The 22,986-nt window shown below is 44.6% G+C and overlaps 5 protein-coding genes across 5 annotated transcripts; 1 reads left to right on the plus strand and 4 right to left on the minus strand.

The window, feature by feature from the left end:
- Nucleotides 1-556: 556 nt before the first annotated feature.
- LOC125515741 (pollen allergen Phl p 5.0101-like) lies at nt 557-2,440 on the minus strand. Its single transcript, XM_048681247.1, has one exon. The coding sequence runs from the start codon at nt 2,163-2,165 to the stop codon at nt 1,317-1,319; it is 849 nt and encodes a 282-aa protein (XP_048537204.1). The 5' UTR covers nt 2,166-2,440; the 3' UTR covers nt 557-1,316.
- A 2,215-nt stretch (nt 2,441-4,655) lies between these two features.
- LOC125513413 (ER membrane protein complex subunit 2-A-like) lies at nt 4,656-9,349 on the minus strand. The gene is made up of 9 exons (XM_048678535.1): nt 9,001-9,349; nt 8,650-8,714; nt 8,427-8,475; nt 7,099-7,193; nt 6,888-6,973; nt 6,733-6,792; nt 6,569-6,650; nt 5,235-5,348; nt 4,656-5,127 (listed from the first exon to the last, which is right to left on the minus strand). Exons 1-9 carry the CDS (start codon nt 9,206-9,208, stop codon nt 4,963-4,965), a joined length of 924 nt encoding a protein of 307 aa, XP_048534492.1. The 5' UTR covers nt 9,209-9,349; the 3' UTR covers nt 4,656-4,962.
- A 2,914-nt stretch (nt 9,350-12,263) lies between these two features.
- Nucleotides 12,264-16,898, plus strand: LOC125515195 (phosphatidate cytidylyltransferase 4, chloroplastic-like). The gene is made up of 6 exons (XM_048680631.1): nt 12,264-12,811; nt 13,497-13,687; nt 13,970-14,094; nt 14,602-14,735; nt 15,969-16,084; nt 16,444-16,898. The coding sequence occupies exons 1-6, from the start codon at nt 12,348-12,350 to the stop codon at nt 16,533-16,535; spliced, it is 1,122 nt and encodes a 373-aa protein (XP_048536588.1). The 5' UTR covers nt 12,264-12,347; the 3' UTR covers nt 16,536-16,898.
- Nucleotides 16,899-17,085: 187 nt separating this feature from the next.
- Nucleotides 17,086-19,215, minus strand: LOC125514902 (Golgi SNAP receptor complex member 1-2-like). Its single transcript, XM_048680275.1, has 5 exons — nt 18,689-19,215; nt 18,495-18,584; nt 18,307-18,378; nt 17,725-17,854; nt 17,086-17,603 (listed from the first exon to the last, which is right to left on the minus strand). Exons 1-5 carry the CDS (start codon nt 19,052-19,054, stop codon nt 17,506-17,508), a joined length of 756 nt encoding a protein of 251 aa, XP_048536232.1. The 5' UTR covers nt 19,055-19,215; the 3' UTR covers nt 17,086-17,505.
- Nucleotides 19,216-21,032: 1,817 nt separating this feature from the next.
- On the minus strand, nt 21,033-22,912 carry LOC125513371 (ribosome biogenesis regulatory protein homolog; the record flags this gene model as incomplete). Its single annotated transcript, XM_048678472.1, is given in 6 exon segments — nt 21,033-21,398; nt 21,483-21,596; nt 21,689-21,875; nt 21,991-22,108; nt 22,663-22,791; nt 22,879-22,912. Coding segments are annotated over 6 exon segments (714 nt in total), but the record flags the coding sequence as incomplete, so codon positions are not given.
- Nucleotides 22,913-22,986: the final 74 nt, after the last annotated feature.

A 22,986-nucleotide genomic window follows, 5' to 3' on the forward strand; every position in this document is an offset into this window, starting at 1 on the left:
GCGCATTTCCGACGAGCGGACGCATCCACCTCGCCCTGCGCTGCTCCGGCGACCTCCTCGCCTCCACCTACCCCGGTGCTGCTCTGACGAGGGGCTGCATCTACCTACCTCCACATTTCTCCAGCCTTTTGACCTGCCCCCACGCTGCTCCGGCGAGCGCCTCGCCCTCGACCTGTCGCCATGCCGCTCCGGCGAGCGCCGTCGTGCTCCACCCGTGCGGGAACGGCGACTACGTTGTGCACGAGCGGACGAGATGCTGGAATCGGTGTCGGCGGGAGCTTCAATCGGTGGTATTTTTTGCTCCATCTGGCTTGTTGTTTTGCTGGAATCAGCTGAATTTTTTGCTAGGATCCACCTTGTTTGAGTGCCTTCTGCTGCAACCAGTCCAAAACATTGCTATCATCATTTTGTTTTTTGCTACTACCGTTGAAGTCCGTCTTTTGATATTTTTTGCTTAATTAGATCCATCTTTTTGCTGGAACCACTCTAGCCTTTTGTTACCATAGTCTTTGAAATTTGCTTCTGTCGTCTTAGTTTTTGCTACCACCCTGTTTTTGAATTTTTGTTGGATCCATCTTATTTTTGCTGGAACCACTTTAAGTTTTGCTACAATGGTCTTTGTATTTTGCTACCACCGTCTTTTATTTTTGCTACTACCCCATCAAAGGTGATGGAATTTGGGACCGGCCATGACGCAAGTGCAAAAGCAGGAACTATGCATGAAAAAAGCTTCAACCGTTGTGTGAAAAAGGCTTCAACCATGGCATGGTGGCTCCCGGCGACACCAGGAGCTGCAGCCACGGCATGGCGGTGCTACGACGGCGACGACTAAGATGGACGGCGGCCGGCAGCAAGGACGGCGACCGGCGGCGAGCTGGTGATGCTTCAAGGTCAGCCCTCGGAGAGTCCATGGCGGGGTGTCCAGCACGAAATAGTTGTTTTGAATTGGACACGATTTTCTATTGAGAAAAAAAACGATTCAAAGGCTGATCTGACGGTGTGCAAAAGACAAACTAACGTTTCAGATACGACTCGCCTAACAGTTGGGCCGGCGCACCGGCGCAGATCACTGCCCTATACAATATGCGGATTTGATCCCGCTTGTCATGGGGATTACAAATTCATAGAAAAAGATTACAAAGATTTTGTTATTATTACAGGCACATGCACACACGGTCGATCGCGGCTGCATGCATGAAACGAAAACCAAGAAGGAAGCATCAGGAAAATCCCTGGCCGCCAAGGCCACACACGTACGTACTACATACATACACAGCATAGTATGTGTGCGTGATGGATGTGTGTTGTTGGCGAGCTCAGGCTTTGTAGCCACCGGCAGTGGCGGCGCTGGCATCCTTCTCGGCTTCAACCATGGCATTGATGGCCTTGCTCAGGGCGGCCTGAAAGACGGCGTACTTTACCTCGGGCGCGGAGGCGACGGTGGCGGCGTAGGCCTGCTTGACGGCGGACTCAAGGGCGGGGACGAACTTGTAGTTGTCGTATGCGCCGCCCGTGGTCTCCTTGATGGCCTTGTTGAAGGCGGACTCGAAGACGGTGAACTTGTCGTTGACCGGGGCAGCGTCGGCGGCGGTGGCGGCGGTCCTGTAGGCGGCGTCGATCTGGTCGATGGTCTTGAGCTGGGGGGCGGGGATCCCCTTGACCTCCTCGGCGGCGGGCTTGACGGAGTGGACCTCGAAGGCGCCGGAGATGACGCGGAGCGACTCGGTGAGACTGGCGACGTAGGTGTCGTACTTGGTCTCGGGGGTGGCGCCCTGGGCTTTGTCGTAGGCGAGCTTGTAGGAGGCTTCGAGGCTCTTGGAGAGTGAGGCCATGGAGGCTGACTGGGCGGGCATCTGGCCGGAGGCGGCGGCCTTGAGGACATCTGCGAAAGCCTTGTTAGAGGCCGCGCTGAAGGTGGCCTCGAACGTCTTGTACTTGTCGGCCGGAGGGACGGCGGCTGCGGCCGCCACGGCCGCCTTGAAGCCGTTGTTGATATCCTCCATCAGCTTCTGCTCCGGAGTCGTCGCCTTGGGCTGGGTCCCTGGGGCGGCGGGGGTGGCCGGGGCGCCGGGGGCGTAGGCGGCGTAGGAGACGGCCGGCCCCGCCACGAGGGCGACGGCGACGGCGAGGAAGAGCGCCACCGTGTACTGCTGCACCGCCGCCATTGCGCTGCGTTGGTTGGCTTGTAAGCTGGCAGGAGGAGAGAAGAGATTGTATTGCGTTGTGAGGATGAAGGAGGTGGGCTTTATATATATAGATACATATACACATGCTGGCTGCACCACGTACGGGGGGTGGACGACGGTGAGAGGCCGGGAGAGCTTCACGCGCCCAAATTAGCTACCAGTCGCTCCTCCGCTCAGTCTTCCCGGCTTCCGCTCCCCTCCTCTCTCTTTTCTTGGCCATGACTCTTTCCATGCTCTTTTCTTTTTTTTAGCCAAATTTTAATTTTAAAGATGTGCAAATAGATATTTTCACACGGCGTGTATGCCCGTCAATATGTACTATGTATGTATGTACTCCCTCCGTTTCTTTTTAGTCTGCATATAAGATTTTGTCAAAGTCAACTTTTGTTTACTTTGACTAAGTTTATAAAAAAAATATCAAGATTCATAATATGAAATCAGTATTGTTAGATGCATCATGAAATTAATTTCCATACCATATAGCTTTAGTATTTTAGATGTTGATATTTTTTTTTATAAAGTTGGTCAAACATTTAAAAGTTTGACTTTGATCAAATCTTATATACGGAGGGAGTATGTATGTATGTATGCATGTACTAGCAAAGTATCCGTGCGTTACAAAGCATCTTAAAAAACACAAACGGAGCACTAGTTTGGCATCGACCACACCACATTGGCATGTTGAAATCATGAAAGAGACATTGTTTTCAGACGATATGACATAGCATCTAATCAACAATGAAGCAATTTTGTACTGTATGACAACTGAAAGAAGAAAAGGATGGTGGATCTTTTTTGTGTGTGCTGAACGGCGTATGTTCAATAAAACACCTGCAGGTGTATCTGAAAAATATACATACACACCTTCATCCTCATAGCAATGACGGGCGTATTCCTGAAAGCAAAAAAAAAAGGATACGCGGAAGGCTGTCGATGTTTGAGGTGATTAATCCTCCTAGTACATTGTCAAGATTTGCTAAGAAGAACACAATCGAGCAATGTGCATGACCTGACTCTGCAGTACGTGCTGTCGATTGCTAGCCGTAGTGTGCCATCATCTCACTGATCTGTGTGCGTGCTAAAGTCGTAATTAAACAAATAGGCCCACTTATGTCATTATCTTGTTGAAGGCGTTGCCTTCTTGTTGACGTGCTGGTCTTGAGTGATTGCGTCAGCTTTAATAAAATTGGATGTGTGCATCACAATGATGTAAAGGCCGGAAGTTTCAACCTCCTTCTCAAAAAAAGAGAGAAAAAACAAAATATGTTGCAGCAGCATAGAAGTCAAATAAGATGGAAGAAATAGGTTAGGATACGTGGAAATGTTGCGGAGGTAGATCAAATTGGGGTTTGTAGGTTGGTCACCTAACGATAAAGCGATAAAGGGTAATGTCAGATAAAACCAGCGGGCTCGACTCGTGTCAACATAGAGGAAGAAGAGTTGAGCAAGCAGATGAAACAATGGCCAAGTAGCCGGAGAATTTGTGCAAACGTCTCTCCATCAATTTCTGGGGGAAATATATGGTTGATCATAACTGTTGCCTCTGTTCCTGAATGCAATATGTTTTGGCAGTTTAATTATTATTATTTTATAACTTTACCTCCTCTTTATTAACTCGTAATCAAGTTTACATCCTTCATCAACAGAGGAAGTAGCTCAATTGAAGCATCTTCAAACCACTCGTTACAAAAAGAAAATCTAGCTAGTTTAGTTAATTCATGAGCCACAGTATTCGCTTCTCTTGGGCAAAACCCGAAAGTAATATAGCGGAACTCGCATGCCAGATGATAGCAGTCATCAATAATGGTTGTCGCATTCCCAGCAAAATGGCCTCCATTTTTCATAGTCTCTGTGAGTTCCAGATTGTCAGAGTTGACCACAATTTTGTTACAGCCCGCTGTCAATGCAAATCTAGAGACCAAACTTGAGAGCCATCGCTTCCGCCATCAGAACATCATAACATGAATCAACCAGTTTGTTTCCAGCGACAGTCATATGGCCCCTATCGTCTCTGATTACTGTTCCCATAGGCCCGTTCAGCATGTCAAATGTCAAAGGCTGCATCGACGTTCAGTTTGACGACTCCATTTGGTGGTTTGCACCATCCTCCTCTCTTCATCGATGCCTTTGCATCACATGCAATGATAAAATTCCATGCAAGAGCCCAAACTGACTGCGCAATTCTCCTTGCATCTTGGACCGGCTCCTTATGCACGAGTTTTCTCCTTTCCCACCGGAGATACCAGGAACATACCGCCACCATCTCATGAAGACTGTGAATACCCATTGTAGACACTTCTTGTGCTGGAAAGTTGAGAAGGTAAGCTAGGATCTGCAAATTAAACTGTCAACACGTCTTACATTTAGAAACAGATGTACTAGTAGTATTTAGGCACATGAAAGAAATACATAGTGGATCAAGACTATTTAGGAACAGAGGTGTATACATGAACGGCTTGAACGTCTATCTAAAGAAGAAGAAAAAGTGATCCATTTAGAGATTTAACGTACTCATCTATTACAGATCAAAAACTTTCGTCTATATTCAAAACTACAATGGTACAGTGTTGTTTTCCTTATTGCTCTATGGCAACAAAAACAATCAAAAAAAACGACATATATGGAAACAAGGAAGGATCTTTCGTAAATAAAGTTTTACAATGCTGCTGGAAGGATCTGCCGTCTCCAAAGCAGAGCCCACCGCATGCGTGAGGCACTAGTGCTCGCTCGCTCAGCTAGCTAAAGCTAAAGCCCTTGTGAGCTAACAAGGGTCAGATCAGGAGAGCTTCATGTTCTTCAGCATGCCCGCGACGAGCGCCTCCATGGACGGCGCGCGCCGCTTGTAATCCTTCATCAGTGCCTCTGCGGCCAGGCTCTGCAGCTCCGAGCTCTCCTCCTCCTTGTTCCTCCCTTTGGTCAGCTGGCTAATTGCTGCGCTGCACTGTGGGGATCAAGGATGTATATGCATCAAGGATCACTACTGTGGATAAATAAATAAATAAAATATAAAGGCAACTGGGACCCTTCCAAGATGTCCGTCCGTCTTACCAGGCACACGCCAAAGAGAGCTCTCGTGTTCTTGCCCCCAGTTAACTGGATAGTCGACGCGTAGTACTTTTTAGCGGTTTGAAGGTTTTCCAAACCACCCAGTGTGTACAAAACCTTCAACATAAAAGAAGAGGCGACACTCAGCAAGGATAAGCTGTGCACTCGCATTGCATGAAATCAACTGCGCCTTCGGCAGAATCAGGACATGGCATTGGCTTGACTTAGTCATTTATATGAATCAGAAACGTTGGGCGATTTTGCATCCCACCAGAAGGACTATCAAACAAATAAATAGCACTGATCATCGTATTGCCATATATGCACGCCAAATAAACTCTACTTCTGGGCTCAGCATGCCCTCTCCCACCTACCACACAAAACCAGTAAGATAAAACCATGCAACTTCCGTTTCTTGCAGACCCCACAAGAATAAGCTCCTACAGTTTCCCACCCTAAAGACACATATCTGCGTATCAGCCTATGCCATGCCCCGTCCGCCTAGTACAACATGACTTCTAAAATAAACAGAAAGAAACTGCTAACTTGAATAAATACCCAACAAAACTCCTTTAAGATGACAGCTTCAATGAAAGCCAGTCTTTGTCTTTAAATTACTAAAATCGATTTTCATGGCTGATCACAACTAGATGTGGGACCTCAATTGGTAGAAAATATACACAGTTGAATCACTCATCAAATCATGTTGATTCATTGCATATTATGATAGCCTATAAGTCGGTGTCAAAATACTTCATCACTTATGCATCTATGCCTGAGAGGTTTTATAAAGATGGGTGTCATTTTTTCATTTCAATTCATCTCTCACATGGATCATTATCTTGAGAAACACAACTTATAAAACTTAATACACTTGCTATTTTTAATCTTATGCCTCATTATGGATTATGAGTCCAAGGACTAGTCAAGACTAGTCTATGGACTAGTCTATGAGTCTCAACTCCATGGCCGACTACACTTCAGTGTCAACTAGTCTATGAGTCGCAACTTCAGTGTCGACTAGTGTCGATTAGTTACGCTTAGCCTACCAGTCTCAACCTCGGAACAACTCATCGACTCGTAAACCTTGCTCATTATATCACTATACATAATTATTTTGTAACGTTTTTGTTAACTTCAATGTTGAATTGGCGTGCTTCATTTTAATTGGATCTTTGATAGTTATTGTCGTCTCATGTGGTATTCGACCATTCATCATTTACCATTGGAAGAAAGGGACCATCAGTAAATCATCAACAGAATAATGACAAATTTCATAACAGATAATTCTAAATTTTCTATTTATTTCCACGAAAGGCTGTGTTTGGTCCACTTACCTCAGCATAAGCTAGATGATAAAGTGGAATGGTTGGTTGAGCCAATATTAGTTCCTCGTAACAAAAGGCGGCTTGTTTGTACCTGGCAAAAAAAATCATCATATAAGTTAGTATTTTCACATCTGACCATATTATGTTGAATCAATCAAGATTGAACATCTCACATTTGTAAGGAAACATAAATTTCAGCAAGCTCTCTCCATGCATCATGATCCGCCATGAATCTAACACAGGGAAAGGGTTAATAACTTAATATGTTCTAATAAGAAAAATATAGGAGGCAGTAACTGGTCCATAAAAGAAGTGGATGCATACTTACAATTCCAAATACTTGTTCAAATAATCAACTGCTAAAGACATGTCACCTTGTGCTTTTGCAATAGCAATTTTTCTCTTGTGGACAATCTGACAACCAAACAAGGAGGATATTTGTTGTGTAAAATGACACCGTACTAAGGTATCATCCTTAGCATTTGAATGGTTCTAGAAAGCAAAGAAAATCAAATTCCTCCTGCATATCAAATTTTTACCTGATCAAATGGGTTGGTTTCCAGGATAAGTGCATAAGCTCTTTCAGCTTCAGCCCAATCACCCTTTGCCTCAAACAGCAGGGCTTCTAGCCGGCCTGCATTTTAGAGCAAGTGTGTTCAGAATTTACAGAAAGATGGCCATAATAACCAGCATTATATGACTCGACAGATATCAATTCTGGTATACTTGAATAATAAAAAATGTGTTCCAAACTTAGGTGTTTACATCGCTTTTGTGTACACCAGGATTTAGGTAACCCATAACTGGTTCTTAGTTAACAAAAATGTCCATGTATTACACCTTCACCCTCAAGCAACACCTTGCCCTCCTACTTTAGAGGATTACTAGTAGAGCCCTCAAACCCTCAAACCCCTAAAAATAACTTCTTTTTTTACAGTTTTCGTCGAAAAAAAGCCGTAGACTAGAACCCCTTAACCCTCAAACCCTCAAAAAAATTTAAAGGTCCAACCCTCAAACCCTCTCCCAATCCTCAAAAGTAAGGGTTGGGGAGCAAAACCTACCCCAACCCTCATTTGGCGGTTATACTCGCGCGGGAGGGAAAAATCCTCCCAACTCCCGCGTCCACGCCCGCGACCGCCGCTGCTAGTCGCTCCCTCGCCGGCGGCCGCCCCATCGACCTCCCGCGTGCAACGACAACGTCGTTCATGGGGAATATTCCGTTATAAGGGTTGGGTTTGAGGGTTCTAATCTTTGCCCCTGTTTTTCAACCCGTAAAAGTGCACAAAAAGATCATTTTTGGACCCTCAAAACGCTGGTGAGGGTTTGAGGGTTCTACTAGTAATGCTCTTAGATCAGACAATCCCTGGCCTGTAGAATACCTAAGATCAACATCTATGTATATTCCAAGGGCGTGTACCACAACATCATTTGGCTTGATATACTAAAGTACTGTGCAGGTATATTTGTTCAGAGAAATCAACTCACCAAGCCAATAATAGTTGATATCATTATATGGTGAGCAATTATGCATATTTCATTTATTTTTAAGTAATAGTCTTCGCCGTTCGCATTATAGTTCACTTCTCAGACTATTGACAACGTGAGCTGTCTTAAAAACAATCACAGCCTTGCATAGATTTACGGAACTGGCATGATAATTTTGAAGTTTCATGTCAGACTTTAGTCCAATCTTTTGAACAAACCCTTTCCCCATTTGAAAACATTAAACCCATTTTGGAAAGGATTAGCTTGGCTCCACCACATGTTTCTTGCTTGTCACCAACCCCTTTTGGATGATTCTGCTCATAAAGTTTCCCAAGTGTAACTAGATCTGCAAACTGCCTTTGTATGGGCCAAACAAACTTACCAACACGAGCGCTGCCAGGAAACTGCTTGGAGAGGATTCCAATACAATCCTGCAGAACCATGAAACGAGGCGATTTGATCAATAGATAATGGTAGCCATACCCAAGATAAACTGAATTTTTCATTCTCGGCGGGCAAAGTCAAATTGCATCGAAATCAGAGAATAGAACCGGACCAGAGATGGTCATAAACGAAAAAGTGACTGCGTAACCAGAGCACCTCACCTTTGCGACATCAAGACGCTGGCAGTCCATGGCGGCCACCGCCACCTGCTCGTAGAGCGTCCACTCTGCATGCATCGAAACAAAGCGATCTCGCGTTCAGTACTGGGGCCAAGAGCACGGCGAGAGATCATCAGCAGCAGCTGAGAACGCCGCAGGGACGTTCCGGCAACGGTTCCGGGCGCAAAAGCGCAGCGATTCCAGTTCAGCGGATGAGATCTCGAAAGGGGGAGGCGGATCGGGAACGCGGGGGAAGAGATCTGGCCCGAGGCGGACCACGAGACGAGATCTATCCGTACCGCGCGCGGGGGAGGGGGGAGGGGATCAGGAGGAGGGAGGAGGGGCGTGACGTACGCTCGGAGGCGAGGCGGGAGCGGGCGGAGGCGTCGTTGAGGAGGGAGAGGCCGAGGCGGAGGACGGGGGCGGGGCGGCGCGCGCGGAGCCTGCGGGCGAGAGAGAGGTACTCCCAGGCGCCGCCGCCGCCGTGCTCCGCCTGCTCCTCGAGCCGCAGCAGGCGCGCCTCCTCCTCCGCCGCCGTCGCCGTCGCCGTCGCGGCCGCCATGACGAGACGAGGGGGGGTCCGGGCGTCGGTTGACTCGGCCGGCGGGGGTGGAGACTGGACTGGACTGGGCCGGACCGGGTGGGATTGGGATTGGGATTGGGATCGGGATTGGGGGCTCTCTGTTTCTTTCCGCTTCGGTGATGCCCCGGAGCCGGTTCGTTATTTCAGTTTGTTTCCCTCATTTGGGGTGGTTTTTCAAGCACCCCCTGTCGGCAGGATTTGGACTTTGAACCCCTACAAATTTTTACGATTTGGATTTTTTGTTTTTGTTTTCATGTTGGTTTTTTCAGAGGTATGTATTACAGAGTTTTATTCTAAAATTATAAAGTTTTAGTTGTGAGGTAATAATTCATCAATACTTCAGAACTTTGATGCACACGGCGGAAGTACATTTAGTATGCCTGACGACCGGCCACTCTATTTTGTTCCCTCCTAATCTTTTACTCCCTCCGTTCGGAAATACTTGTCATCAAGATGAATAAAAGAGGATGTATCTAGATGTATTTTAGTTCTAGATACACCCCTTCTTATCCATTTTGATGACAAGTATTTCCGGACGGAGGGAGTACTAAGTAAACTCTCTAAACTCTCTAGCACTCATCAATGATCTGATCTCCACGGCAAGATGTCCGCCGATCAACCAATCCATCACCTAAACCTAATAAGATGAAGAGCTTCTGAAGAGGCCGATTGCATAATGACCAAAAGAGTTATGTCTTGGACAACGAGAGTCATCCCTTACATTAATGCATGTACTCCGCTTTCAAAGCATCACTGCAATTGAGCACGACCCGATAATCCGCAAAACGTATCGTTCCAGCATGCCTCTCAAGATCATAACTACCGCCGCAAAACATATCATTCCAGCATGCCTCTCAAAATCATAACTACCGCAGTTGAGTCATCCGACTCTAAAAGAAAACCATCAACATGTTCTTTTACCATCGACACAACCTCATTATCAAAAGCATGCATTTTGTTCCTTCAAAACTTCTTCCTTGCTGAATTTGCATGAGAGACCAACGCACTTCATGTAGCTGTCTAAAAATTACACCGTTCCATCATCAGGGGATACCTCTCTGTCATAGATCAGATCAATACGCAGGTTTCAAGTGTGGCATATCAACATAATGAGTCTAACCTCTGTAACTTCAAAGCACTGAAGCAACACGTCGAGGAGTCATTCCTTTTTATTATTTATCAGATGATCGTTCTCAAGCAAGGACCAAACAGCACGCATGTGTTCCCAAAAGTTTCAAGCATGGCTACAAGAAACCAACGACTGAAATTATTCTCTTTCTCTACACCGCATGACAGGCAAGTGCCTGAGGTAGCCAGATGACGATAATCTTTGCATGTCGAGGTAGCCAAAGCACCCGCCGCTGTCGTCCAGGCTGTAATATTCATATTTTGAGGTGCAGAGGATTGCCAAAAACAGTTCTAGATCAAACAATCTCCTTCAGAGTGGCTGTCAGACGCGTCCCATGCAAACAACTCACCATATCATGCAATCGCTAACCGATATGTGCTCTTCACAGAGAGATGTCCGTTTTTTCGGATACCAAACAAAAAAACAAGGCGCTGCCTTAAGGATGTGCGAATTTTTCAGGATCTTGTGAATGTTCATTGGTCAGAATTTATCCATTGTGACGTTGGGTATTCGATGCACCATGAGCTTAACTCAAACATGTCCTAAATGGTCATCCTGTGCGTTCGGTTTATTCGGTTTAGATGGTTTGGTTTATACGGTTTTTCGGTTTGTACGGTATTAATACTTCGGTAAATACGGTATGAAAATAAAATACGGTTCGGTTTCGGTATATACCAAATTATTTCGGTATGGTTTCGGTATATACCATAAAAACCAAAGTTGACGCGAATTTGAAAATGACTTAATAATAATTTGCAAATTTACGACTCAAAACACATACTAGTTTACACAAATAGTATATGACTATATATATAAGTATATATACATGCATTGATTCATCTGTTGATGGTTATGGACGTGCTTAGCATTTTAAAAGGAGAAAAATGACTATGTTACAAGAAAAATTTAGGTGCTTAGTAGTGAATTTAACTCATGTACAAGAAAAATGACAACTTGTATGGTTGTTTATCTCAAGAAATACAAATTTATTTTTTACTTCGATTTATTCGGTTAACCGTTTGGTTTTTTGGTATATACCATAAAAACCGAAGTTCAAATCGGTATGAAAAGTTCATACCATACCGAAACCAGAAACCATAAAAACCATAAAATCGGTTTGGTTCGGTTTATTTTCGGTATGGTTTTTTGGTTCGGTTTTCAAATGCACAGAGTGACTAAATGGTCTGAAAGATTTCAAACTACCCGCTAGTGGTTTTTTAGAGAACCACCCACTAGGTTGAATTTCCCTTTTTAGGTGTTGACACTTAAACATTAGAGGACGTGGGATTACCCAGCTCTTCGGGGCTCCCCATGAACTTTTTCTGTCTGCGATCCACCTGCTTTGTTATTTCTTCTCCTACTTTGCTTCGTCTTTTTCATTGTCAATTATGTAAACACCACACATTGATAATTGCCCAATCAAATCTTATTTTTCCATATCGTTCAACCACCAGCAACAACAAGGAAAGGCGTCGACATTTTTATCAAACAATTTGATAATTGCCCAACCAAATCTTATTTCTCCGTACCGTTCAACCACCAGCAACAACGAGGAAAGGCGTCGACATTTTTATCAAACAATTCATTCTAAAAATGTTGACGTTGTTCATCACCGGTAAACCATCGAGAGTATCAACATCGTCGATGTTCAGTGAGCATCCCTCTTTTTTCTTTCTTTCCATCCTTCTACCTTCTGGCACTTCTTTCTCAAGTTTCCAGGCCGATACGAGGTGAGTGTCATATTCTGTATTTTTTATCATACCATTATTTTTGTTTCTTCACCTTTTAAACTTACAATTTTGAAATTTCGTTTAGAGTAATGTTACATTTTCTTTGGTACTACTAGTAGGTATTGTTTTCCTTTTGGGCAAATACAGGTACGTACAAATTTTCGATGTCTCTACTACAGCTCTGGCCAAAAATCAACGGTAGCGAAAATTCCTTGCTCGCATCGAACTCTCCGCCCGACCTGACCCCCACCCATCTCCCATGGCTGCGGCGGCGGCGGCGGCGACGACGGTGACGGTGACGGCCACCCGCCTCCACCCTCCTCTCGTCCTCCACTCCGCCGCACGGCCCCAGCCCCCGCTCCGCCTCCGCCTCCTCCTCCCCACCCCACCGCCGCTCCGCCTCCGACACCGCTTCCCGCTCCTCGCCGTCGCCTCCGCCTCCGCCGGCGAAGGCCGCGCGGAGGAGGCCGCCGATAAGAGCGACAAGGCCCGGCAGCTTCAGCGGAGGGTGCTCGTGGGCATCGCCATCGGGGTCGGCGCGGGCGGCGTCGTGGTCGCCGGCGGCTGGGTGTTCACCGCCGCCATTACCGCCGTCGTCCTCGCCGGTGCCCGCGAGTACTTCGGGCTCGTCCGTGGCACCGCCGCCGGCGGCAGCACCCCTCCGCCGCGCTACGTGTCCCGCGTCTGCTCCGCCATCTGCGCCCTCATGCCCATCCTTACGCTGTAAGGGAGCCCCGCATTTGTTGTCTGCTCTGCCCTACTGTCAGAATAAGCTAGAACTTCGCTGTGGATACTGTAATTTATGTGGTATTTAGTCACAATTTTCGGTATAAATGGGCTAGCTATCCTCACGTCGTTGTGGTCGTGCGAGCATAAAATTGCTTTGGCTCACTCACTCTTTAATTTTGTTGGGAATTCTTGAGGTAGAGGCAAGATGGTACAGTAGGAATTAGCTCAAATGCCGGCATTGAAACTTTGCAACCTGTAAGTTGTAGCTTTAGCTTGATACAATTACTTACCATTTTGATCATGGGGTCATTAGACACGATGCGAATCAGGCCTCACGGATTACTATTTCAGCACCGAACTCCCCACCTTATCACTCAATTTCTTGGGTCGGAAGAACAATTAAGTATCAGTGCATTTTTGTATACTTTCGAGGTATCAGCTTACAGATGTTGCTTGATTGCTTCAGCTCCTGAACTTCGTAGCATTTTTACTAGATCAGAGCTTCGTGACATTTCTTTTAGATGATCATAATTTACGCTATATGTTTTTCTTTGTGTGCGCATGTAATGTGGGTGGGGAGGGGTTGCTTAAGAAGGAAGGATTGCTACATTTGGTTGTCAGTTCCTGTTAATATGACTACAGCTTCGAGTTCTGATGTTTCTCCTGTATATTTGCGTAGGTGCTATGGCCGCATGGATGTTCCCCTGACATTATCGGCATTTATTATTGCAATATCTTTGGTATTGCAAAGAGGAAACCCCCGTTTCGCTCAGCTAACTAGTTCAGTTTTTGGTTTATTTTATTGTGGCTATCTTCCTTCTTTCTGGGTTAAGCTCCGTTGCGGACTAGCAGCTCCTGCCTTAAATACAAGTATGTCGTCAAATTCTCTTTGTACTTCTCTGCTTACTTCTTTGCTTGTCACCTTTCTCTACCGATTCATCTTTCTGTTTGATTTGCAGTATTGGTAGAGACAGTTTGTTTATAAGAGATTAATTTTATGTATAGTTTTAATTGATTTAAGGGTTCATAAGAAGGTGCATTTTTTAAGTGCTTACCAGTTACCAGTGCAAGTAATTATGATGTTTTTCTGTTCTTGGTGAGTTAATATATTATTGTTATATGTTAAAAGTTATAACCAGTGTTCTTTGACAGGTATAGCACATAACTGGCCAATACTTCTTGGTGGGCAAGCTCACTGGACAGTTGGATTTGTAGCAACCTTGATATCTATTACTAGCATTATTGCTGCTGATACATCAGCTTTCCTATGTGGAAGGGTATGCTCTTTCCTACTCTTCTATTTTGATTGACCCCATTTGACTTTGTCATGTTATTGTAAAACACAGCCTTTTTTAGTTTGTTTTAATTTATCTGGAAACAACTTGCCTATAGTTCTGTGGGTCACTATAATTTTTTTTACTCGTTTTGAACAATATAGTGTACATCAAGAGACTCCTACAGAAGCCTGTCAGAAGTTAGGAGCTATCCAGCTTATGGTGTAACTACTGTTGGGCAACCTGTTAAGATTGCCGTTGATGTGACACAACCACACTGATAAAAAAAAGTGTGTCAGATCACAGATGAACTTCTAGTTTATTGTTTTTCCCTACCAAAGTAACTACTATAAATTTGTAGACACGCATACGATTGCCCTGCCATGTATGTTTGTTGAATGAAAAAGCATTCAACTTGTCTGAATTTTTGCAGACAAGTGATTTATTTGGACAGTCGTGTATTTGAAAGGAAGTAAATCATGTCATCGTGTTATCCATTTTCCGTTTCAGGCATTTGGCCGTACTCCTTTGACTAACATAAGCCCTAAGAAGACCCTGGAGGGTGCTTTAGCCGGTCTGACTGGCTGTGTGCTTACCACTGTGCTTTTGTCGACTCTCTTTCGCTGGCCAAGATCGCTGTTGAGGTATTGCTAACTTCTGACACCTTTCTATTGTTATTGTCCTAGTTCCGAAACATTATTTTTCTTTACTGAATTCTTGAAATTTGGTTACTTGAACGCAATAAACCATCAAATTTTAGGTTTTAGGGTGAACAAAATTGTACCAACATAACGCATTAGTTTTCAATATATCAACAAGAAATACACAACTGCCAGGATTTTTTCTAATAACTCCATGGGAACTCATGACTCATTACATGTTATCTTGTTGCAAAGGAATATATGCCTCTCGATGAAGTTTAGATGGAAAAACTGATATTGATATCGATTTCCAACAATTAGAGTTTCTCAAAAAGTCAGTTTTGGTATCTGCCAGGAGTAGGGGCAGTGTTCTTTTCTTTATATTTTTGTAACTCTATCTGCACATTATTTTCTTGAAATATTTAACAAGGCTGTTCCTACCGTCCTTCAGAATTCAAATAAACAAAGATTTTATATGGTTATATCCTATTAGCCTAAAAAAGAATGTTGACCCGACATACATGTGATAGCATGTATCTCTTTGTTGAGTTTACATCCGCATATAGATTCTCCACTTGTACTCCCTCCATTTTTATATACAAGGCCACTATGAAAAACACATTTTGCATCTATACAAGGCCACCAACAATAATCGAGGCAAATATTAATGATGTTTCCTCGTACTACTAACCCATGACTTAATTACTAGCATGCATGTAGTGGATGATAAGGCTGGTCATAGTGGAGAGTAACTTATACTAGTGTCATACATATGACACTAGTCTAAGTTACTACATTCATAGTGCAAAGTAACATAGTAGTAGTGTCATAGAAGACTTCATTAATTAACTTGTAGACTCATCTTGTCTTGGAAAACGCTATGTTACAGTAACATATTATGTTACCACTTCTCATTAACTACAAAGCCACATAAGCAAAAATTTCTCGAAGTGCGTTATGTTACTTGCTAAGTTACTCCCACTATGACTAGCCTAACGACACACTCACCTACTTCCTCTCCCACGGCCACTCAGTTTTCTCTAATGTGCATGCACTCTATTAATTAATCCGGTAAACGAGAAAACAAATTGACTTGTAAAGCACACATTAATTTTTGTCTTGGTACCTGTAATTTTAGTTTGTGGCCTTGTATATAAAAATGGAGGGAGTATCTTGAATGACATATTTGCGTAGAACTTTGCTTCCCTGCCTAATTATTTAATTGATTGATATCAGTGCTACTGCTTATGGGATCCTGATCTTTCTGGGTTCATTATTCGGGGATCTCATTGAATCTCTTATTAAGCGTGATGCTGGTGTGAAGGACTCTGGGTCGCTCATTCCTGGCCATGGTAAACATTGTTAGCTCTGTTCTTGTTATATCTCATGTTTTGTCATGTCAATTTTTTTGCAGCACTACTCCATGCAATTTTATCTACTCCCTCTGTTCACTTTTATAAGGCGTTGTAGCATTTCAGACAGTGTACAAAATAGCTCAATTTTAGTTGTCTGAAATGACTTATAAAAATGAACGGAGGGAGTATTTCATTCGTACTTTGGTATCGACCCTTTTTTCTAACAGTTACTACCATACTTTCCAAAGTTAGACATCTTGTTTCCGTCGGTTTTGTCCTTTACATTCCGAGTCTCACATCTTACACTTCATCGCGTCATTGCTTTTTCGCGAACTTAACACAAAGCTGCAATGCAGGTGGTATTCTTGACCGGGTCGACAGCTATGTCTTCACAGGGGCGCTTTGTTACTCCTTCGTCCGAGTAGCTCTACCCCTGTATGGAGTCTGATTTACTGCAGAGAGAAATCGGTCTCCTTGTACCTTCGACGACATTGTCACCCAATGTAATATCGTGTTGGGGCCTTGATGAGATGGCCAGGATCAGCTCCCTTGGCTGCACAATATGAGAATTTGGTGGCTGGCTGTAAAATGGGATAAGATCATAGGATGTGGCTGCTAACTAAGCGGTGTTTCTTCTTCATACGGGATCGAGCTGTTTCTTCTTTGGCGCCAAAATGGTGAAAACTTGTCACTTTTTGTGTACATAGTTTTTTCTTTTATTTTTGTAGAGTAAAAAGGGAACGCGGGTGATTGACTACAAGCTACTACATATCTTAAGAAGTGTATTAAGGTTGTCTATGGGATCCTGGTACTTGTTGATCCCCAAACTTTTTTGCATGCTCCCCCCCCCCCCCCCCCCCCCCCCCCCCCCCACCCCCGCCACCCCCCCCCCCCCCCCCCCCCCCCCCCCCCCCCCCCCCACACACACACACACACTGACACACACACAGAGAATGTAGTATGTTGAGATTGACATTTTAATATTTGGCACATGGAAATGAATTTGCAGCAATAGTGCAAGCAACAGCTCAACTCCCATTGTAAGATGGAACACACTTACAGGCAAGGGTTTTGTTCCATGGAACACAGTATTTGTACAGGCAACAGCTCAATTCCCATTGTAAGATGGAAGTATCAGAAGTGTGTCATCGTATTTACTTGAACCAGCATGGCCTCGTGGGCAATTCACCAAACAAAATTGATCTAGGTATAAATGACAGGGGGGATCTCCAGAAACAAGATGCGTCGACGGCGGCACGGTGAGAGCTAAACACAACGGGATCTCCCATTCCCTCGTACTAGCCCTAAGAAATGGATAATAATCACCAGCCTTTTATCGTGCAATCTGCAGTCACTTGTCAGTCATTCTGTGGTGAGAGAGGAAGTCCCCGTCGCGAGCTTTTCCAACGACGCACCGATCATTTTGAGAGCCAGTAGATGATCAAAAAGATGGTGCAGGCCGCGATTACTGCTGAAAGAATGATCGTGTCCTTTGATTTCTTCCTCTTGATGGCGCCTGCAAACAAGAATGTATTCGATTGTTAGGGTGCTGGAATCGGGTCAAATAGCAGAGAGCATACGATGATGCCCGCCAAAAGACTAATGTCCGATGAAAGAATTAAGGATCGACAGATTACCTAGGAGGCCTCGAACCACAGGGAATTTTTCACCTAACTGCTTGACTTTTCCCTGAACATCTCCAAACAGGGCCCTCTGATTGGATAGGGCTGCTCTTGTGCTTTGAGCTTGCCCAATTACCTCGTCTATCTGGAATTTGGGTAAAAAAAAAGAGGAACATAGTGCCTCATGAGCTAGAGTTGATCACAAAGACAAACACATATTGACAGTGACAAAGTTTCGCTGCACAAAAGTAGACTTGTTTTCTCTCTTCTCCACTCAAACCATCGTTCAATGTTCACACTGTTATTAGTACAGAAAACATGGTTGTAACTTGTAAGTGTTCCTAACAACCTGTTCTTCCTATTGCTGTGTAATTCCCAACACCCTGCCCCAAGTTGCACATCACATGAGACACCACTCACAGATATTAATGATTTTGTGCATCAGATCAGAGAATGCAGAATGAGCAAGAACTAATGATGAACATCACAAATATAAATGGGGATCCTTCTAGTGCGAGTGTGCGACGCTAAGCAGCTGGCATGAAATTGAACAGAATTTTAGATACGCTTGGTCTAACTCAACTACTGGAACCATACCTGGTTGACGCTGCCATGAATGGAAGCCCTCTCCCGGAGCAAATGCACCCTCGGCGACATGCCGCCCGTAGCCTGGAGAGAAAATCCCCGGCGATCAGACTGAGACGACACAACAGATGAACGGGGGCATACGCTCTGCAACAACACTTTGATGAGAAGTGGAGACCCGGAGAGAGGCGACACGAAACCTTGGACTCGGTGATGTCGCCGCGCACGGAGCTGAGCAGGTCGGTGTGCTCCCTCATGGAGCTCAAGTTCCCCCGCGTCCTCCTGAACTCCTGTTCCGATCGATCGGATCGGATCAGCCAACCAACCAACCATTTCAGCGAGGTGAGCAGCGGGGCAGAGAGGAGAGGCGGCGGGGGAGGAGGAGGAGGGGGACCTGCGTGAACTCGTGCAGGATGTCGCGGTGGCGCGCGAGCTTCTGGGAGACGGAGGCGGTGGCGGGGGCGGCGGGGGCGGCGCAGCGGCTCATGGCGTCGTTGACATCCTGCAGCTTGTCGAGCAGCGCCTGGATCTCGAGCTCCGTGGACTTCCAGGAGGAGCGGTCGGCGGTGGGGGAGGCCGCCGAGGCCGAGGCCGAGGCGGAGGAGGAGCGCGCGGCGAGGCGCGCGTACGAGGAGAGCTTCACGTCCAGGTCCCCCTCCAGCTTCCGCGCCTCCCGCCGCAGCTCCTCCCACCCGGACTCCTGCAGCTCCAGCGCCGCCGCCGCCGCCGCGTCGTCCGACTGCCCCACGCCGTGCATCATCGCCGTCCCCCCTCCTCCGCCGCGCCCGATCCGGTTCCGGCGCCCCCTGCTCGCGTGATCTGATGAGGGGGGGTTGGGGTGGGAGGAGGATTTGGGTTTGCGACGACGCGGAGGTTGGGAGGGGAGAAGGGTTACGTGGAGAGCGGAGACTGGGCGCTTGGCCAATCTGGCTTGTTTTTTTCAGAGAAATATTCATCACTGATCTTGTTGCGGTATTCACTTTGCTTTTTTGTTTTTGTTTTTGCATATATTCACTTTGTTCACCGCCCTTCAAAATGCCCTAAATACGGCCACGGAAGTGAACGGTCACTCATATACGTTTTTTTATACGATTGTCTACGCAAGTGACAGCTGAAAGATGGCTCATCTTGTGCTGGGTTTGTAAATGGAGGCTGATAGTTCTGGTTTCCTCCTCCGACGGCGTAGTCATGCGGAGGTGTCAGTTCTAGAGTTCGATGGCGTGTTCGGGGACACGTTGCTCGGTCTGATTCTTTCAACGGCAATGGTTTTGCTTCAGGCAAACTACTTTGGAGATCCGTAAAGTTGCTGATCAGCGATGAAGCCGTGTCGAGCTCGGGTGAAGAGGTGATTTGTCTCCTTTTCCTTAATGGAGAGGGACACACGCTGGTTTTTTTGCATAGGATTATCCTATCTTTTCAGTCAAGTAATGTCAATATTTTACGTGGCTTGTAACTGAATATTTATTTTATTAATGAGACATGTATTACCATGTAAAAAAAAAGACATGTGGACTTGGTCCACTGGGACAGCGTGGCTTTGGCCGTCCAATATGTTTATGGCTTTGAATACACACGAGTTGCAGGGGGTTCTTTGTAAATGTGCCATAGATCAGAAGCACGCATTGATTCAGTTGAACCAAGCGACCAGACCAGCTCTTGCCTCGCTCCCTCGCCAAATCCCTAGTTCCCAAATCCGTGTCGACGCCTAGCACTTTGTATGATTCATGTCTAGTTCATATGTTTGCTCCCTGAAGTAATGTTGCTCCATAAGTTAAATGTCAGTGTTTATTTATTATGGTTCTTGCTAGTTTAAAAGTTGTAATTTTTTTGTTTGCTACATAGGTCACCTGCGACTTATGGCGATGGAAGAGCTAGAGTATGTGGAGCATCTGTTTGGTAAAAGGGTCCTTGTTGACGATGTTGTTGCGGATGGAATAGGTGCAACAGAGGACAAAATGGAAGAGTTTGAGAGGAGGAATGAATGTACCAGTAGAGGTATTGCAGGTAAAGGGACCGCACGCAGAGCTAATTTTGGCAGCTATAGTGAGAGGAATTTAGCTACCAAGCAGCAGGTTACTATGCTAGTTGGATTAGGTAGAGAAATTCTGTTTGCTGGTGATGGTAAGTGTGATGGTGTTGTGTGTGTTTTTAATGATGAAGACTTGAAGTGGTACTAGATGAATTGGTGTTAGGTGAAGTCGTGCATGATAAGTGGTTCTAGATCAAATGGCTTTCTCTTGGTATTGTTGTAATGAATGATTAGTAGCAGCAACTGGTTCTAGAATGATTGATCAGGTTTAACACCATGGATTTTCAGATATTTTTTGTGCACGCGGTTAGATCTCTGAGAGTTGGGAGAGAACATATAAAAAGAAAGAAATATTTTTTAAAGAATGTTTTACATAAATCTTCATGTAAGATCTCACAAATATAACATCTGTTGAGACTCGGTTAAGCCTATTTAGCAATCCCGATTTTTTTATTTTCCTGGCATTTTTTTATATTTTACTATTCATATAGGGTTGAGATCTAGCAACCCCGATTTTTTATTTTCCTGGTATTTTTATTTTACTATTCGTATATAGGGTTCACGGTCACCAGAGAGATATAGCGTTGTGTGTTAAGCATGGGGTTGGCAAAGCATAGAGACTCTTTACTTAACTCAAACTAAATTATGGCTTGTGCTCAGACATCAAATCTCTTTGGTGTTAGGTTGATTTCTATATTGCCAACAAAGCTTTCCAGAAACATTTCCCAAACTTCTGAAAATACAATACGTGTACAGCTATGTCATCACGGCACTCAGCTTCTTGCGTCATATCATAACCAGTGGTAACCGGAATAACAATATTTCTCCCTTGGGACTTAAACAGGACAATGACCATACAAAATTTGCCAAGACTATCCTTGATGCTTGGAGACTGCGCTCGCCGCCTACAGCACGGCATGTCTCAACGATGATGTGGAGGGACCTAAGCGCTTTTCTTTGAAGATTTCTTGTGGATTTTCTTCTGGGGCTTCAACTTATTTGATCCGGACGACGACGATGATTGCTTGTCTTTCCTCCTCTTGTTGTCCTTCTTCACCTTGTACATCGTGATTGCCTGTTATCAAAGTTACTTACAGCACTTGTTAGATGGTGGACTAGACAAATGGAAGTGATACATATACTGAATTCTGGAGCTTGCCTTGCTGACATCCAATGGTTCCTCGAAGTTCTTGGCCAGTAGACTGTTCAGGATCTTGTCGTTTTGCTGTTTCTCTAGGTTGCCCATTCCTTTCCCTTCAACAACAGGGAGGAACTGCAGAAAAGAAACAGTTAAGCTAACCAAACTATCAACTTACAAAGGCGTGTGGATTTACTAAAGGCAAATGAGTTCATAGGAGAAAAAACCTTTCTGTTTTTGCCAGCCTTCTTGAGAGGTTTCTCACCAGGCAACTTTTTATCAAACTTTCCACCGCTAGCTGTTGCTGCAGAAGCCATACCAGCGACATTCTCGAGGTCTTCCTTCTTAGCTTTTCTTGGCAGATCAGCTTTAGTTCCTGTGATGGGCACGGACGTGGCAGCGAGCTGTATATGACTGCATGATATTTTTCAGAAAGCTGTTATATGAGAAACTTGAGTTGCTAATGTAATGAATAACACACATAGTGCATCAGGTATACAGATTATAGTAGCTAGTAGGAAAGGATTACCTTGGCAGAGCACCAACTTTTGCAGCATTCTTCAAATTCCCAAGTCTGTTCTTTTCTTGTTTATCGACCCTGCCCTTCTTCTCTTCCCTTCTTTGAGCAAAAGGATCAACACCAGGCTCTGTAAAAATCATATTTGATTAAAAGGGTAACAGAATGCAAATAGGTTTGAAGAAACATATAAATTTGATAAGTAATTACATTGATAATGAAGACTCAAGAAATTCAGTGTCAGTCACAAAATGAGAAAGATCATTGGGAATTATAAAATGATAGATGAACCAAATTATTGTACAAAGCAGAAGCATGCAGGCTGTTAAGCATTTATGTCACAGCTCATGATAACTACGATTGGGCATGAGGAAAGCTTGAAAAGATTACTAATCTTTCTACAAAACATGATTCAGCAGCCATAGGTTTCAAGACACATATACATTTAAGAACAAATTGCATTGACAACAAAGACTCGTTAGATTCAGTTGGTCATGTATGAAAAGAGCATTGGAGATTTGAAGTAAAAGCTGGATTAAATCAGTGTACATAAGCAGAAGCATGCAGGCTGTTAAGCGTTTGTGTCGCTTGTACTCGGCCCAGGGAAAGCTCTAAAAGATTACTAATATTGCTAGTACAAAACAAGATTCACCGGCCATAGACACAGAAGATAAAGTTGCTAACCGTCTGTCAATTTGGCTTCAATGATGGGAACGTCTCTGTCATCATTAACACGATCATAGCCATACGTCCGCTTCCAGGAATTAGTTTGCTCATCCCATGCACGCTTGTTCTTCTTGTGCTTGATAATCCCTGCAAGAATGTTACTGTTACAAAAATCCAAAGCAAATACACTTCCAACAAAAACACTCAGAAAGCCAGCGAGTATAAGAAGTTCACCTTTCGACTTTGCAAACTGCTCCCACTTGGTAGGAGGCTTTGGCCTTGGTAACTAGTAACATGAAAGATAAAGATTAGACATTCTGCGGTTTGAAAATGCATCCAAGC

The sequence above is a fragment of the Triticum urartu genome, chromosome 6 (genome assembly GCF_003073215.2).
Source record: "Triticum urartu cultivar G1812 chromosome 6, Tu2.1, whole genome shotgun sequence".
NCBI classification, from domain to species: domain Eukaryota; kingdom Viridiplantae; phylum Streptophyta; class Magnoliopsida; order Poales; family Poaceae; genus Triticum; species Triticum urartu.

Bases quoted from the DNA above. Each gene is read 5' to 3' on its own strand.
- LOC125515741 (XM_048681247.1), bottom strand. From the start codon at position 2,165: ATGGCGGCGGTGCAGCAGTACACGGTGGCGCTCTTCCTCGCCGTCGCC.
- LOC125513413 (XM_048678535.1), bottom strand. From the start codon at position 9,208: ATGGCGGCCGCGACGGCGACGGCGACGGCGGCGGAGGAGGAGGCGCGC. The intron at 6,651-6,732 runs GTGAGATGTTCA...TTTTTTTGCCAG, and splicing joins ATTTATGTTTCCTTACAAAT to GTACAAACAAGCCGCCTTTT. The intron at 5,349-6,568 runs GTAAGTGGACCA...TTTATGTTGAAG, and splicing joins ATCATCTAGCTTATGCTGAG to GTTTTGTACACACTGGGTGG.
- LOC125515195 (XM_048680631.1), top strand. From the start codon at position 12,348: ATGGCTGCGGCGGCGGCGGCGGCGACGACGGTGACGGTGACGGCCACC. The intron at 12,812-13,496 runs GTAAGGGAGCCC...ATATTTGCGTAG, and splicing joins CTCATGCCCATCCTTACGCT to GTGCTATGGCCGCATGGATG. The intron at 13,688-13,969 runs GTATGTCGTCAA...GTTCTTTGACAG, and splicing joins AGCTCCTGCCTTAAATACAA to GTATAGCACATAACTGGCCA.
- LOC125514902 (XM_048680275.1), bottom strand. From the start codon at position 19,054: ATGATGCACGGCGTGGGGCAGTCGGACGACGCGGCGGCGGCGGCGGCG. The intron at 18,585-18,688 runs GTCCCCCTCCTC...CGATCGGAACAG, and splicing joins TCCTGCACGAGTTCACGCAG to GAGTTCAGGAGGACGCGGGG. The intron at 18,379-18,494 runs GTTTCGTGTCGC...TTTTCTCTCCAG, and splicing joins GCGACATCACCGAGTCCAAG to GCTACGGGCGGCATGTCGCC.